The 17,822-nt window shown below is 27.2% G+C and overlaps 3 protein-coding genes across 5 annotated transcripts; 2 read left to right on the plus strand and 1 right to left on the minus strand.

The window, feature by feature from the left end:
- The first annotated feature begins 1,567 nt into the window (after window positions 1-1,567).
- Window positions 1,568-2,544, plus strand: LOC126853008 (phosphatidylinositol-glycan biosynthesis class F protein). The gene has a single exon (XM_050598381.1). It carries the CDS (start codon window positions 1,725-1,727, stop codon window positions 2,421-2,423), a length of 699 nt encoding a protein of 232 aa, XP_050454338.1. The 5' UTR covers window positions 1,568-1,724; the 3' UTR covers window positions 2,424-2,544.
- Window positions 2,545-8,000: 5,456 nt separating this feature from the next.
- LOC126853014 (protein MIX23) lies at window positions 8,001-11,943 on the plus strand. Its single transcript, XM_050598393.1, has 2 exons — window positions 8,001-8,347; window positions 11,282-11,943. Exons 1-2 carry the CDS (start codon window positions 8,303-8,305, stop codon window positions 11,666-11,668), a joined length of 432 nt encoding a protein of 143 aa, XP_050454350.1. The 5' UTR covers window positions 8,001-8,302; the 3' UTR covers window positions 11,669-11,943.
- A 1,017-nt stretch (window positions 11,944-12,960) lies between these two features.
- On the minus strand, window positions 12,961-15,947 carry LOC126853013 (protein FAM162B-like). Of its 3 annotated transcripts, none has more exons than XM_050598391.1 (4): window positions 15,766-15,947; window positions 14,214-14,365; window positions 13,527-13,620; window positions 12,961-13,256 (listed from the first exon to the last, which is right to left on the minus strand). In XM_050598391.1, exons 2-4 carry the CDS (start codon window positions 14,362-14,364, stop codon window positions 13,067-13,069), a joined length of 435 nt encoding a protein of 144 aa, XP_050454348.1. In that variant the 5' UTR covers window position 14,365; window positions 15,766-15,947; the 3' UTR covers window positions 12,961-13,066. The 3 variants fall into 3 exon arrangements, with proteins under 3 accessions (XP_050454348.1, XP_050454349.1, XP_050454347.1); XM_050598392.1 differs by lacking the exon at window positions 15,766-15,947 and adding an exon at window positions 15,670-15,691; XM_050598390.1 differs by lacking the exon at window positions 15,766-15,947 and adding an exon at window positions 15,242-15,270.
- Between the last annotated feature and the right edge of the window lie 1,875 nt (window positions 15,948-17,822).

Consider the following 17,822-nt stretch of genomic DNA (forward strand, 5'->3'; position numbering starts at 1 on the left):
GAGAACGACCGTTACGAAAAAACGAACGCTTCCCGTAGCGAAACGCGGTGGCTTTTTACCGCTGTTACCGTTACTGGGAGTTCTCGGTTCCTCGGCTGGAGGAGCAGCGGGAATCGCGAAGGCGGTGAACGACGGCAAAGCGGCTCGACGGTGGCTGGAGGAATTACAACGTCACAATCGCGTGATGGAGGGTCGCGGTTTGTACCTCGCGTCTTACAAACGCGGAAGCGATACATCTTCGATAAGAAGAAGAGGAAGCGTTAACAAAAATTTTGCATAAGATGACCCCAGTTGGTGTAACAACAAACGAACAGCTGAATCGCGCCGCGATTGATGAAAAAAAATTTTGCATAAGATGACCTGCGAGAGTTCTGCTCCTGCCTGCAGGGAGGGCTCTATTATTAAAAAACTAGACACATAAGTTGATATAGGTTTGAGTTCAACCATCGGCCTGTGTCCGATCAGGAAATAATTGGATGCGTTCCGTTTCACGGATTGAGCACATAGATCGCCTGAAAATCTATAGTTCACGTAACATATATTATAGATTTCCAAACGATCTATGCGCATGAAACGGAATGTAAAGCGGGGAACACACACTTTTGCATAAGCGCATAGCTATAAGGATAAATAAATTGATTGGTCCACAAACATATGCCTAACGAAATGAACCAATCAATTTCCTTATACTTATGGTTATGGGCTTATAGAAAAGTGTGTGTTCCCCGCTTAAATATTGTTGTGTCCGATCTAATGTGCGCAAACGAGACGATCCTTATTTGCCTCTCATTCTACTCGTAAGGCTCCTTTTCCACTAGCCATCAGCAATCCATTCTATACAGTTGATGAGTAGGATCACTCTGTGTCGGCCCTGTTCTAGATGCTAAATGATTGCCATATTGCTGGTTGGGCACGGGCTTTAATTTGAATGATGATACTCGTTAAGATAGAAATCTGTATGTCTAATTGTGAGACTTACAAAAGATGTCATGAGAAAAATTAATTTAACATTTAATATTGCTTTTATAATACTATTAATTTATAATACTATTTTATATATTAAATGAATCTATACAATTAATAAAAATAGTAAATACAATATGATTATGCACAACAAAAATATAAAGCAACAATAAGTGAAAAGAGAATTATAGAATAAAATATGTAAAATCAAAAAATATTTTACCAAAAAAATGTGTATTTAAAAATGTATTATTTATTGTTATATGTATTTTATAAAATTTTAATAATAAAAATTTACAATATGATGAACATAATTTAAGTTATAAATTGAAAGGTGGATCATGTATCACAAAATAATGAGATTTTTAAAAGTGAATTTTTATTTAATTGTATAACTTTCATCATGATAAAAATACGATATTTCTCAGATGACATTATTCGATTAATAAAATATCATTCTATAATGTCAAATGATATTACCTATACTGTGATTGGGCGCTACGTGGCCGCCGTATTGTTAGTTGTGCAACTCGGTCATGCGCAATGGACAACCATTAGCATAATTTTCAGCAGAGTGATCCTACTATACTTATTTACCTACCTGTGGCCGTGCGCGTTCCAGTATGGTATACAGTTCAGTAACCTATGCAGTTCTGCTGCATTTTTTCAAGTTGAAAATATTCTTTATATAAAAAAGTCGTAGACTACGGAGTCCGAACAAGGATTAATCCTCTAACAAATTACACGAACATTGTAATCAAATGGGTATTGGAAACAAGACGGAACAGAGATTGTTATTGTCTTATTGTTCCTTTACTTGTATCTATCTTTCCGGAATCTTGACATTAGTGAAATTCAATGATAATTTATGCAATGTCGGTAAATACAAATTTTTACCCGTACTACTGATACTAATGTTTGCAGAAGTGATAAAATTACTGTTTCCTATGCTTCAAATGGAGACATCTGTTATTATTAAGATTGAACAACGAAATTCGCCAAAAGCTAAGAAATCCTGGACAAAGAATCTGAGAGAGATCCTTAAATTCTTACTCACTGCATTTGTATTGTCAATAGTTTATTATATAATGATTGTCTTGTTTGGTGCACCTGTATTGACTGATCATGAAGAAACAACAATGCTTGTAATCACATTGATTATTTTAACTTTTGTTGCTACCAGTCTGCATTTGGGAGTGGATAATGCATTGGATGTCTTAATAGGAACTTATTTTCAAAAGAGCAGCATTCTTGCAGATGCTTTGAGAACCAATATACAAGCGACAATATTGGGCACGTGGCTAGGTGCTATTGTAAATCCTTTGGATTGGGATCGTCCTTGGCAAGCTTGGCCAATTCCTTGCATAATCGGTGCACTGCTTGGATATCTAATTGCCCATTTTATTACTCTTGTTAAAATGTTTCCTACACCTAAACTACATAAAAAAGTTCATCGATGATAAAGAAATTTGTGCAGAGACTTATTAAAAAGTATTATAATTTTGTAAATAAATATTAATTTTTAATTTAACAAATGATTAAATCTAGTTATATTTTGAAATATATCAGACCATATTAAAATAGTTACAAATGCATTATTGCGTTATTTCTGATCATGTATTAATATATAAATTCATTATATTATAATTTGTTGATGATTGTGATATAGATAAATGAAAAAATTGTAATCATAATACAAATAATGTATGTCATAATACAAATTTGTTTTATAAATTACATAGAGTAATAATATTTATAATCAAATTCCTTGATTTAGACAATTTATTTTTATTATATATTTATATATGCAAACTTAAATAAAGATTTTTAATTTGTAAAGGCATATAATAAAATGTAAAATAAATCAAAATATACAATACCAAAAAGAAGCGATTACATGCAAAAATAAATCAAAAGTATAAAGTAAAATTTTTTGTAAGGTTTTTCTCTAAGAAAACTGATTTTAAGAATTAAAAAATTTATAACTTGTCTAAACTTTTTGTATATGCTCTGAACAATGGCTAAGAATATGCACCAATTATATTTTTTTATTTATTTTTATTTTTATTATTTTTATTTATTTTAAATTTTTATTGTTTTTATAAAAAAACAGCTTATCTTTAATTTTAATACTATATTTACATTAATTGTTCTTCAGTCACTTTTATAAATTATTTTACTAAATAAAATATATTATTGTTTCTGTATTAATGTTTTTGTGTTAATTATTATTATTATTTTTAAAGTTATTTTATAGTTATTTTCTATATTAAATTATTAATGTTAATATATTTAATATACTTTTTAAGCTTAAATGAGATTTCTAATTTATTGTCCAGTAAGCAAAATACTAACAATCTATCAATAGATTTGGTCAGATTATTACGGTAGATTGACATCAATTGCGTCCACAATAAGCTCGTGCTTTGTATGCTTGCAGAGCTTTTAAATATCAAATAACAATAATGTGATAGCAAATTGATGGCAGATAACCAGATACTGATATTTATAAAATTAGCAGACAAGTCATTTCGAATTATATTTCGCGGTTTGGCGGAAGAAAATAAGTCATATTGACGGTCATGAGATGGCGTGGGAGACAATCAGCAGGCTAGTGCTTACCTCCGTATACTTAGCAGACAAATTTGGTATTTTTTATTTTTTATTATTGCAATCGTTTGCGAATTGTTTGGGCAAATTTAGGAATACATTCTCATAGTTTAGGAAATAATAATTTATTTATAATAAATGAAAATTAATTAAGCGTATAGTTAGCAAACATAATTTTTAAAAAATTCTTTTTTTATTTTAATCAACGTGAAATCATTTGGGAAACACGTGTATTATGTTTTTAAGTATATTCTGAGAATATATGAGAAAATATACGAGAAATAATATACTGTACGAAATATATTATAAGTATATCCTGAGAATATACGAAAAATAATATACTAAAAGAGATATTATAGAGATGTACTTAGAATATTATATATATTATATTACGTATATTCATAGTATGAATATAGAATATTCGAATGATATCATGTGCTGTGTGGGATTTGACGTTTTATAAAATATATTTAAGTTTAATATACTTAAATTTATGAAGAGTGTATGTTGCTTTTATGTACATAAATATTACGTTTATAAACATCAAATATTAAAATTTATTTTATATTTTTAAATTGTAAAAAAATTGTAATGTATTTTTGTTATAAACATTGATGAGGTGTTTGGTAGTTTTTCTTATTTTTGCATCAAATATTAAAATATTTCTTAAGATTCTAATAAAATTCTTATTATATGAAAAAGTGACTTAAAAATTATTCGAATATCTTCTTTTTTCAGCTTGTTATTTTATTATTATTATTATTTAATTAATGCTAATTTGATAATTTTACAGTAACGGACACCTCGCCGATGACTTTGATCTTGATATATCTTTTGTCAAGTACATGATCCTGATGAGTAATATTTGCTTATAACTTAAGCGGTTTTTTATAATTTTTGAAATATTTAAAGTTAAAGAGTTTAATTTAAAATTTGGTTTGGTTTATACAAAGTAACCCAACCCAAATTTTTTGTTCATATTAATAGGCACCTTGCCGATCTTGTTTACTATGTATTTCAAGTGTCTACCCATACAGCACACACATATCCTATAAATATCCTATAAACATTCTTCAAGGATATTGAGAATTCATTATATGTCCGTTTCATATATAAAATATATAATGGATATTCATATAATGTCCAAATATAAAATTGGTGGATCCTTGAAAATCCTCGTCCAGAAGATATTCAATAGACGTCAAACATAAATTTACAATAACAGATATACAAAACATAAATTTATAATAAGAGATATACAAAACGGACTTTATATATATGTGAAACAAACATGATAAAAATTTACAGTTTGGACTAATGCATTATATTTATTTATATATAAATGTTATTATATATTTTATTAAATATTTAATAAATATATACATATTAAAACAATTATATGTATAACATTGAAGTAAAAATTAAAATAACATTTATTACATTTTTATTATATAATTGTTATATATCATCTATATATTATATACTTGTTATTAAATATAAGTGAGAATCGTTATACTTCGTTATCTGTAAATAATATTTATATAACAAAATTATTGATATTATTTTATTGAATAAGAACATAATTGTAATAAAATTAAATATATAACATAAAAATATAATATTATTCGGTCGCTATAGTTCATTTGTCATTACGCGACGCGCGATGTATTTATCTCGCATTAAGATTCAACTATGAGAATTATATAAAACATACAAAGAGCAACTGGAGATTAAAAATGTAATTATTTTGATCAGTTCAGTTTCTGCAATCCCAACATTAAGAAATTCAGATATTAGACTGATTGTTTAGAAATCAGGTAGATAAATGTCCGAAAAAGTTAAAATTATATCTTATTTATAATATTATAATTGTTGTCTACTTGAGATTTGAGATATAAAATACAGTTCTTATATTATTATAAACAAAATTTTGCATTTTACGAATTAAATGATTTAAATTTAATTATTTTATTTAATTACGTTAATCACGCCTTTTGTCTTGTAATATATATATATATATATATATATATATATATATATATATACACTCATATATATAAAGTAATTTGTAACTGCATTTTAGAAAACGTTATATAAAAATATTTGTATATCATACTATATATTACTATAAATATATATCTACAAGTAATATTTCTGCACTCTTTTGTGCTGTATAGTCAAAATAATGAAAAATTATAATGTAATATTCATATCAACAAAACTATGTAAGATTAAATCAGTATATATTATTATATCTTAATTTTACTACAGTTACATTCTGTGCGTGCGTGCGTGTGCGTATGTGTGTGGATGGATGGGTGTGTGTGTGTACACATATATATACATACATATATGTATATATATATATATATATATATATATATAGTATATATATATATAGAGTGTCCGATATTCGGGACTTTTAAGGAGAGGGTGTTATTTCGAATAGAAAGTCCTGTACATTTTAGATTTCTCAATATTTAAGAAAATATTAATTTTAAAGATCAGCCAACGAGTGCTGTGAAAGCTGTGGCGTGAATGCCTACTGTCAATTGATATTCGGTGGCGAAGCGATGAGGAGCAGTTTGCGAGCATGCTTCGCTATGGCAACTGAAAAAAATACACACATAATGAAAAGATCACATACATAAAACGGAGCGCGCGTTATGTGTGTATTTCTTTTGGTTGCCATAGCGAAGCATGCTCGCAAACTGCTCCTCCCATTGCTTCGCCGCGGACCGAGTATCAATTGACAGTGGGAGGCATTTTCGCGCCACGAGCTTTTCGCGGCACTTCGTTGGCTGATCTTTTAAAATTAATATTTTCTTAAATATTGAGAAAATCACAAAATGGTACAGGACTTTTCTATTCAGAATAACACCCTCTACCTTCCCTTAAAAGGAAGTCCGCGAATTATCGGACACCCTGTATATATACATATACAGTGGGAGTAATTTATTATCTGGGCACGGATATGAAACAATCGAATGTTTTATCACGTCTCCGGAAAGTGGATGTGGCCATGTAGTTTCAGGCGGCGTAAAATGGATGTAAGTGACGCTAGTGTACGACCTAGAAAAAGCATCGTACGAAAAACGGCGGCGTGGCGATATGTAATATTTTCAGGCTTCTCTCTGGTAGTATTACACATGGTGGAAAGTAAGGTGTGCTCATACTGAGAATGCGTTTTCGTATCGTTCTACGCATTGTACCAGCCGCCTCCATTTTTAAATTTCTGTGTTTATATCGAAAAGCACTTAACCTTTGGACGTCTGTACTGCAATACTGCAATTAATTATACGAGTGTGTTGATGGAATTCATATTAAGATGCTTTCATGTGCAGTAAATAGTTGCCAAAATTATACGGAAAAAAAGGGATCTGAAAATCTTAGGTTTTTAGATTTCCTACAGTTTAATTATAAGTGACCAGTGAAAAGTTATTTACAAAAATAAAAATATTAATGTAAAAAATGATATGTTAAATAAACATTTATTCTATCTAGTTGCATTTTTTAATACTATTGTATTTATTAATAAAATTAATAATAATAATAAAAACAATGATAATAAATATTATTTTTATAATAAATATTTATGTGTGTATAGTTCATATCTGTTCAATCCATTTTTATGCAAGAGCATATAAAAATAAAATGAAAAGATTAACAAACAAAAAATATTAATATTTATATATGTTTTCCATTGTTGTATAAATTGTACTCATTCTTTATTATTATTGACAATTATTCGTTTATTTATTCGACTATTATTGACAAATTATATTTAATAATTTATTTACTGTTTCATTCATTTTATAACACACATATATATATATATATATATATATATATATATATATATATATATATATATTATATATATATATGTATACATATTTAATGAATATATAATAAATTTACATGATAAATATGTTTTGTTCGTTATTCATCTTATTTTTAATTCATTATTTATATTCATCTTATTTTAAATTTTTACTAATTTGTTATTATTTTCTTTACGTAAATATTTGATTTTTTATTTATATTATTATAATTTAATAAAATATATACATATTGAGAATGCCATTCATTTTATTTTCTTCTTTCATTTTATCCTTTTATTAATTTTATGCAAATTATACAAGAATGAGTGATATGTCAGTTTAATTTGCCGCTAAAAAATGGCGGCCGCTGGAACAAAATTGTATTGGCTGTTCAGAAATGTGCGTAATAGCACCTTTAAGGCCATTGCACGTTAAAAAATTTTAGTCGTAATTATAATGCCGTAAGAAAATTGACCAATCACAATCAAATTCACATTTTAAAAAATAATAAGAATGTTTGAACTGTGATTGGTTGATTTACTTACGGCTTTACGATTATGACTAAAATTTTTTAACGTGCAAAAGCCTTTTTACTTTCTTTCCACCATGGTATTACATATATGTAAATTTGACACGTATCTCAAGACCATGTTTAACGCGCATGCGCAAAAAAGCGTCTTCGAGAACACGTTCTAAAGATATTAGAAATAAAATGAAAGCAAATGTGGAAGGAAAAATCCAGAATATTTTAACGACATCATTTCGTTTCAACAACAAATATAGTATTGCCAGAATGCTTATAAACACCAAATAATACAGCCAAAATTTTTCTTCAAGAAATTTGAAGCGAAAATAGTGTCAAACGGAACACTTAGTTAAAAGTTTCTATAATTTCTAACCTAAAAATGACAACCGCAAGTGTGGAATGTGGCGATTTTTTAGAATTTCAGGTATTTCCGAAAATAGAACTTAAGTGACACTTGCGTATTTCTACATTCCATTATATGGATATAACAAATATACATGTTTTTAATAATATTCAAGTTTTCAAAAAGTAATATTGAAAATTTTTATGCTTAATGCTTAATGGTTGATGGTATTTTAGAAATTTATTATATATTGTATGAAAAAACTATATATTGTGTATAACACGTAAAAAAATAATTTTGATTTAACAATAGAATATCAACATTATTATGAAAAAAATATATCTCATATATATTATATATTCAGATAGCAAAATGCTAACAGTATGCTTAGCAAATTCAATCATGAATTTGCAACAGATTTTGCTGCATTCTTATTAAGCTTAATTTATGGCAGCATGTTTATTTATGATGACAATGGATATGTAGCAATATCAAGTATACGTAATAATATCGAGCAAACTCTGCCATATTCAGATTCTAATGACAGAAATCAAGTATGGTCTGCCGTTACAACATGACAGCAGAAACGGTAAAAATAAAACACAATCTATCTCAGCAACTATTAAAAGCAGAAACGCAGCATAAGTTGAACAAAATCTGCTATCACAATGTGAAAACATGATAAACGAAAACATAAAACAAAACAAAATTACTAATATAAATACAATATAAATACAATAAAAACTGAATATTATAAATAATATTACATAAATGCGATTTACGATAAATCAATTACATGTAATTTTTCCATCATAAATATAATATGTAATGCATAGCATATAATATGTAATGTATATCATAGTTATATTCTATATAATGTAAATAATTGACATATTAAATTTATGTAATGTAATTAATAATTGCCATAGTTATAAATATAAATAAACAATTTTTTTCATAATTCATAAATTTTAAGGTTTATATAGAAGTTGAATTCTTACTTTATTTCAAACAACCAACAAATGGACAATTTTCTATTGATTCACAATATCCAAACTTGCAGTTTAATGTTCTAAGTTCTTTGTTAAAAGTCAAAATTTAAGTTAATAAAAATAAATGTTGTACATTTTTAATCTTATTCCCACTTTGAAATCTTTATATTTGCCCGTAAAAGAAATAAATAAATACGTCGGTAACGAATATAGCGGTAAACGAAAGAACTATATCCAAGCAGAAAATCACAATAATATCAAAATGACATCGATATCATAATGACTATCAAAAGTCATTGTGATGTCATATTGAAATGATTTTAATGTTATTTGATATAATGATTTTCTGTTTGCTTGAGAACTCGATATACAAATTTTATATGATATATATATTTACCATTATTTCATGGCAACAGACCATATTGCATTTTTAATGTGTTTTTGATATTCTTGATAGATCTTTTGAGACAGTTGCATATGCTGAATTTTTGCAGCATTTCTGTTGTCACGCTGTGCTTACAAATCAGCTCGATTTCTGACCATATTCTGATGATATTCCAACAAATGATATCATGTTAAGCTCAGTTTTTATTTAGTTTCCGATAACATATTGTGCCAATATGCAATACTTAAAATCTATTGTTTTTATGCCAAGAACTTCTGTTTAAATTTTACAGCATTTTTTGTAGCATATCATAAAACAAACATTATTCATTTCCTGCTGCATTTCTACTAACATTAAATGATGAGATAGCATTAAGCGTGGCTACTATACCGGAGTTCGAAATTCTGCCGATATAATACATAATTTGCAATACGTGATCTGACAGATTTGGCTACTTATATATACATATATGTACACACACACACACATAATACACAAAATTTTCTTGTTCCATATTTTATAATTATATATATTTTCTTATATATATATATATATATATATATATATATATATATATATATATGTGTGTGTGTGTGTGTGTGTGTATGCGTGCGCGTGCGCGTGCATGTGTGTGTATGTAAACGTTTAATTTTCTTAGGGCCAATTTTACCACCTTCGGTTAAGTTAACCGACGGTTAAAATCAGCAGGGTGGCAACAGAAAATACAAGTGAATGAAAACCAAGCATTCTTATCATTTCAGTTGCCACCTTGCCGTCGGTTAATCTAACCGAAGGTGGTGAAATTGACCTTTAGAAGATTAGGGAAATAAAATTAGAAAATTGAAAAACGTACAAATACATATACCAGTGATAAAACTGACAAATAAAAACCAAGGCGCGAGTATTGATGCGCGAATTATTGTTATATTTTAGTAATAAATGTGTATTTTAAAAACTGTCCAAACTGTACATTCAAAAAAAATATACATTTATTGTTAAAATATAATAATAATAATAATAATAATAATAATAATAATAATAATAATAAGTCGCGCACCAATGCCCGCGTTTTGGCTCTTATTTGCTAATTTTTCCACTAATTACTAGTATTCTGAGTCTGTACAGGGTGTCTGGCATCAACGCATCAGCCGTCGTGTGCAGGTAGAGCAGGCAAAACTGAGAAGAAAAGTCATACCATTTTTTTCTATAACGCTTAGTAAAAGAATTATTATTACGTGAAGTCTAGCTTATCATCGCTGATCTTCAGCTGGGCGCACGTCGGTGAGCTGTCGTACACATCTGATTGTGAGCGCTCACACACTACTAGGCGCGCGGCTCACCGATCGTGCATCCAGCTAAAGATTGGCGATGATAGGCCAGACTTCACTTAATAATAACTCTTTTATTAAACGTTATAGAAAAAAATGGTGCAGAACTTTTCTCCTCAGTTTTGCCTGCTCTATCTGCACACGACGGATGATGCGATTGACGTCGGACATCCTGTATATAATATAAAACTCAAATATGTCATACATACACAATATTATATTTTTATATCATTTTATAATGTAAAATAAGAATATAAATACATAATTATTAAATATGAATAGCAAATATGAAAACCATATTGTATTTCAGGATACATTAAAAAAAATGCGACTGCTAGATGATAAAATAATTTACATGTTGAATACCACAGTTCCTACTGAATCATTCAAAGGCCAAGTGGATCCTAATGCGCAATGTAAAGACTTATTCCAACAAATAAAGTCTGTGCATACACAAAGAGAACAAGCAATCATGAAATGTTTGAACATTGCTAAGGAAAGAGTAGTACAATTAAAAAATTTGAGAGAAAATGGTGATGAAACTCTAACATTAATGAAAAATTTGAGAAATGAACAGACTACATTGAGATTATTAAAAGCTGAGCTTAATATAGAAGAAGTTATTAAAAAACGTACAGTACAAATTTATTATGAAAGATGCCGTGAATTTTATAAACCATCACATGTGAACATGTGATTAAATAAAAATAGCAAGTAAATAAGACTGAAGATATATTGGTATATGGTTATCTAATTGCTATATTATATATGAGTTGTTACAATCTAGGTATATATATAATAATTTTGTAAACATTAGCAATAATTTGTTTCTCAAAAATCATTGTTATCTTGTAATGAAAATATACAATATATACCAATTCTTTCTCTCTCTCTTTTATGAGTGAGAATTCTCTTTATTGCAATTGTATCATCTGTAAGGATAAATAAAAATATAACTAATATAATATAAATATAAATAATAATATAATGATATAAACAAATCATAGAAATTGTTATTTATTTTGCAAATAATTTAAATACTCACTAATAAAAATCAGATATTCACAATGTATAATAATACATATAAAATGACAATTAGGAAGTTGCTGAAACTAAATCTTTACATCCCTTTTTTTATCATTTCAAGCATGCTTGCATCTATCAGTTTCGTGAATTAAAGACATGTCAATTTTATATTTTTCTAGCCACTGTAGTCATTGTATATTATTAGTCACAAATGCTATCACAAAAAGTTTTTTTTTTATATAATGTGTTATTATACTACAGATAAATCATATGCAAATGTAAATTATAGTTTTAGATCGCAAATAACAAAATGCGAAACATTTTAAGAGATAAGTTTTAACTTTCTTATACTTATGACAATTAAAAAGTTGCTGTTTTTAAGCCTAATTATTTAGCTGTTACTTAAAAACAAATAAGTAGAGTTATAGATATCAAATTGTTTTAAGCACAAAAAAATTGTCAATTTTTTATTTATTAACATATAGTACAAAAATTATATAAAATAATTTAATAAAATTTTACATTTAAAAAAACAGCAAACCGATTGTAGGCAAAATTTAATTATTAAATTACTTTGTATAATTTTACTGTATGTCAACAATATTGACAGAGATTTCTTGTACTCAAAAAAGCTTAACTTCAAAAATTTTAATCATTTGTGTTTCCATATAATAGCTGTATAGATTCAGCAACTTCCTAATCGTGTCATCTTATAAAAAAAAATTAATGTTCTAAACTTATTTAAATATATAATTTTACAATAGATGTACGCACATGCACATGTGTGCGTGTGCTGAGGTAGTGTAATGTACTGTATTTTGTTTGCCTCGTTATTGAAAAGAAAACACCTGTCATAAAACGTTCACATTATTTATTGCACTTACAAATAATTAAATGTTTATTGTTATATGGAAAATATTATATGAGAAATATTATTTAAAAATAGTATATATAACAACAAAATAATAATAACAATCACTAATATTTATTTTATTTTTTTATGTTTCTCAAAAAAATTGCTTATATATACATTTCTAAGTTATTTCTACATTGTTCTACATTTACATATTTATTCATTTTTCTCCCGTGCTAAGGTTTCCTCCAACCAATCTTCTCTTTGTTTAGCTAAAGTCTCTCCTTTTGCAGCTTGTCTTTTTCCAAGTATTACAGAACCTATACAACCAATAAGGGTACCAACAATCATGTAATTACAAACCTTAATTCGTGCTTTACTTCTTGCAGCAAGTAGACAGTCCACTCTATTTAAGAGAAAATATCTATTTATTAAATGAGAAAAATTAATAATACAAAAAGCTCATAAATTAATATAAATGCATTTTTGAATAAATTAAAAATTTTTATAAAATTCATTTATTAGATTTCTTATAATAGCCAATATATTAAAATCTCTAAAGAAAAACAGTTTTAAATTTATTTAAAATTATATTTTGAGTTAATAAATAATTTTAATCAAATTTAGATTTTAAATGTTTGTATTTTAAATAAACAAATATAAATTTAATACATACGTAATATCCTTAGGAATGTCTGCAAGACTTGGATATCGTTTTACCCAAACCAGCATTCTCTTATCAAAATTAGTCACACGATGCATCCGTGATCCTAAAATATATAAACTACAAAAATATATATGATAAATAGATATATATAAAAATTATATTAGTATATTTTCAATAAAATAAATTGCTTTTTTGTATATATATTTTCTTTATAATTAAATAATGAAAAAGAATATGTTAGTTAATACCATATTTGAGAAAAATTTTTGACAATATTATTTAAATAAAATAATTTAATTAAAGCTAAAATTAATCGCTTTAATTGTTTGCTTCATTTATTCTATAAAGTAACTATTTTACTAATTAACCCTCTGTTGACAAACACTGGGTCACTCATCCATATCTTGATAATGTTTTATAAAAATCTAGTAATAATCGAAATAAATATATCATGTATATAAAAATTGTAGTATAAAAATATCAAGAATTTTATTTAAAAAATATATATATATATATATATATATATATATATATATATTTTATCAAATTAAAATTTATTATAAAAATTTAATGTGGGATATATATATAAAAGAAACTTTACTATGAATCAAATTTGACCCAATTTTGCATGCAGTTGTCACATTGTATGCTGTCTGAAGGTTAATTGGTTTATGTAAAAGCTTTTGAACTCTTTACCCAAGACACCATCAGTTTTCTTTACAGTTTCATTGTTTCTTTGTGTGGGAATTTTGTCCATTTTATTACTTTCTTGTGTAATACTGCTGCGAGTAAACCATCGTGCTATAACATGCAACTTGGCACTGTGAATAATTTGTTTTGACTGCATTCTGTGAAAACAAAAAATATATTAAAAGAATAAAATAGAGATATTTAAAATTTATCTTAATTACTCTAAATACTAAAATAATCTTAATTACTATAACATATTATACAATCATAGTCTTCTCATTTGCTTTATGGAGAGCTTAAGAGACAAAGTTTTTTTTTTCTTACAAAACTTAGTACAAAATTAGACAGATTAAGTCATGAAAATATATAATATATGGAGAAGTAAAAAAATTTGTGTCTAAAGATTTAAAAACATAAATAGAAAACAAATATTGTAAATTATATACATATTTTACATACATATATTAATTTGTATATTATTAAATATTGTTAATTTTGCAAGTTAATTTCATATTAATAAATGTTATTCAAAATTTATTTTTTAAACAAAAGTAAATATTGTATTGAAAAATTTACATTAATAATAAAATATTTATATATATATATAAAACAACTTCATTGCATTCTAAAAATAACAAAAATGTTTATAATCAAATTGATTGATATTATAAGAATATCAATTTAATATAAATATCAACTAAATTTTTGTATAAAAATAAAAATCTTAATATATGATACTCAAATATCATATGTTCTCCTTGACAAGAATTTATTTATCTAGTTTGGAGAGTTTATGTAATGTAAAACAAGACGATTCCATCAAAAATTGATTATTAATTAATAAATATTATATATGCCTTGTGCAATAACCACATTTTATTCAGAATCAAGATATATGTGTGTGTGTTGTTCTTTTGTGTGTATATACACATGACGCACACACACGCGCACGCACATATATATATATATATATATATATATATATATGTATATATATATATATATATATTCTCTATAGGTGCAATCCACTTAACGAGTGTAAGTTCATGGTATTATTTCTTCCTTGTTGTTCACCGAAAGTTAAACAAGGATAAATGAAGCTTGCGAGCGTACAGTCGTTAAATGGAACGCACCCTGTAAAACACTTCATAAAATGGTAGCCACAGTATACACACAATCTTATGATTATTACATTATTATATATATAATCATTAACGTTACAACGCTATATTTTTCAAGATAAACGGTAATGATTGATGCTTGATCGTGACACAATTATTTGATAATAAATTCATAATTATCGTGCAATTATTTGATTTTCTATTATATTTTTAGGTTACATATTTATATTGATAAAAAAATATTTATAAAATTATGATGCACTTAATATTATTGTATCGTTCAGCAATTGATTTGATTCTATCGTGTGTATATACGTGTATACGCGTTATATGTGTCTCACATTTATTTATAATTCAATTTTAGATCACAGCTTTAGTCTTCAAAAAATATTTATCACATTATCATAAAATTTTGTAATGTGTGTGTTATATATTACTTTATACAGAGTTATATATGCACTTTTTACTGCACTCAAAAATAGTTTATAATAAATAAATAAATCACTTCGCGTTTATTATTTTATATATAAACGACCTTAGCTCTAGCATTGTATCGAAATTGTATTAATTTTGCGTACATTAAGGATGACAAGAGCAACGAGTATAGAGAGAGACTCTCTAGGAAAAGATAAGGCTCATCTGCAATGACAATAGCAGTCCTAGGGTGCGTTCGTTTTTTTGTACGCTCACATGCTATAAGCGCTATTTTCAACCGTTTAATTCGCTGCTTAAGTGCTTAGAATTAAGTGCAAACAAAAGTCGTTCCTTTTGGGTGTGTGAGTGTAATAAATAAATAAAATAAGCAATGCGAGCGTGCCAAGATGGTAGAGAAAAAAATTATTATTTTATGTTTTCTAATTTCAATGTTATTTAAAATATTTTTTGATGATGAAGATTTCTCATATAATATAGAATTAGAAAATATTAATATAATATAAAAAATATTATATTTCTTAATCAATATTATGCCGTTACTAAAATACTATATATTTTATTAGTTGCAGCGTCTTGAATATCAATTGAGATTTTTGGAACATCCATTTTTCATTTACATGCGTTCGATGCATTCCGTTTTAATGTTTACGTGATATAAGCGCTCACGCTTTTACTGCCCTACCTTGATGAAATAAACGTTTGTGAGCACGAGTTATAATGTCACAGTGATGTCATAAATGTTTTTATAAGCGCTTATAACTCCAAAGGGAACAGCGTAAGCAATGCTTATAAGCGCTTTAAGCGTATAAGCGTTCAAATGGAACGCACCCGTAAAGTCGTAGATATAGTCGCAGTTTTAAGCCGGTATTCATAGTTCGTTTTTATATTTAAGATCAATCATCTCAAGTATGATCTTAAGACTTACATGAAGCTAACCGACAGAAATTATTAATCATAATTATTTTTAATTTTACTGAATATATTTTGTTTATAAATTGTTTGTCATTGATTGTGAGTCTGTTTTTAACGTTTATGACAAATTAAGTTTTTTATAAGTAATAATTTTAATTTAGTCATGATGTCAGCCGAAACTTTTTATAAACAGATTCTGCGATAATTGATATTTGTAATTGATAGGAAATCGTTTGTGATTTACAAATATATTATTGTTACGTTTGTGAATTGATAAATTTTTTAATTACATGCAAAATAAGTTTTTTTATATTTGTAGTGCGCATGCGCAAAGTATACTCAAGGCTTTTCTCTGATAGAAGCTTTGGTAATTATTTACTTTTAGAGAAGCACCTCAAAAGGACCTTGACCTTGACATATGTTGTCAAAGTCATGATCCTGAGTAACATAAAAAAAATTTTAGCCGTTGGTCACTTATCATTAAAAAGTTATTACAAAAAAAGTTGACAGTATAAATATAGGCCCTAAACTAAACAAGGCCCCTTTTGCACCCCGCTACCGTGCGCGCGCGCGCGCGCGCGCGTGTGTGTGTGTGTGTGTGATGTGTGCGCGCGTGTGTGCGTGCGTATGTGTGTGTGCGTGCGTATGTGTGTGTGTGTGCACGTGTGATAACTAAATATAAATATAAATATAAAATGTATCCGGATATATGTTAAAAAAAATGTATGTATCCGGATGGTGCCGACGGTGGATGGTCTCAAGCCAAATAATGATATTACAGCCGATTCTGAGCACGTTCGCTGTTGCCACATGGTTCGCGAAAGAAAGAGAACTATTGAAAGAAAGAGAGAGAAAAGAGAGAGAAAGAGAGAGAGAGAGAGAGAGAGAGAGAGAAAGAGAGAGAGAACAAATAAGGAACAAGCGAGACTAACTAACATGAAAGAGTTGCGAAATCTTACTCGCAAGGCTCACTTTATCTATAATCTCTCGCGTTATATATCGTTACTGTAAAATTTTTGTTTTTCGCACTTATTGATTCGAAAATAATTACAAGGAATTAATGATATTTTACCGATTAAAATAATACTAAACACGATATAAGTCGCATAATTTTTAATCAATTATGTAATTAAAATTATAATTACTA

Source organism: Cataglyphis hispanica, chromosome 11 (assembly GCF_021464435.1).
Source record: "Cataglyphis hispanica isolate Lineage 1 chromosome 11, ULB_Chis1_1.0, whole genome shotgun sequence".
Lineage (NCBI taxonomy): Eukaryota > Metazoa > Arthropoda > Insecta > Hymenoptera > Formicidae > Cataglyphis > Cataglyphis hispanica.

Excerpts from the sequence above, each read along its gene's own strand:
- LOC126853008 (XM_050598381.1), top strand. The coding sequence starts at position 1,725 with ATGGGTATTGGAAACAAGACGGAACAGAGATTGTTATTGTCTTATTGT.
- LOC126853014 (XM_050598393.1), top strand. The coding sequence starts at position 8,303 with ATGACAACCGCAAGTGTGGAATGTGGCGATTTTTTAGAATTTCAG. Across the intron at positions 8,348-11,281 it reads GCGATTTTTTAGAATTTCAG|GATACATTAAAAAAAATGCG; the intron begins GTATTTCCGAAA and ends ATTGTATTTCAG.
- LOC126853013 (XM_050598390.1), bottom strand. Across the intron at positions 13,621-14,213 it reads GAAAACTGATGGTGTCTTGG|GATCACGGATGCATCGTGTG; the intron begins GTAAAGAGTTCA and ends TATATATTTTAG. Across the intron at positions 13,257-13,526 it reads GACATTCCTAAGGATATTAC|AGTGGACTGTCTACTTGCTG; the intron begins GTATGTATTAAA and ends TCTCTTAAATAG.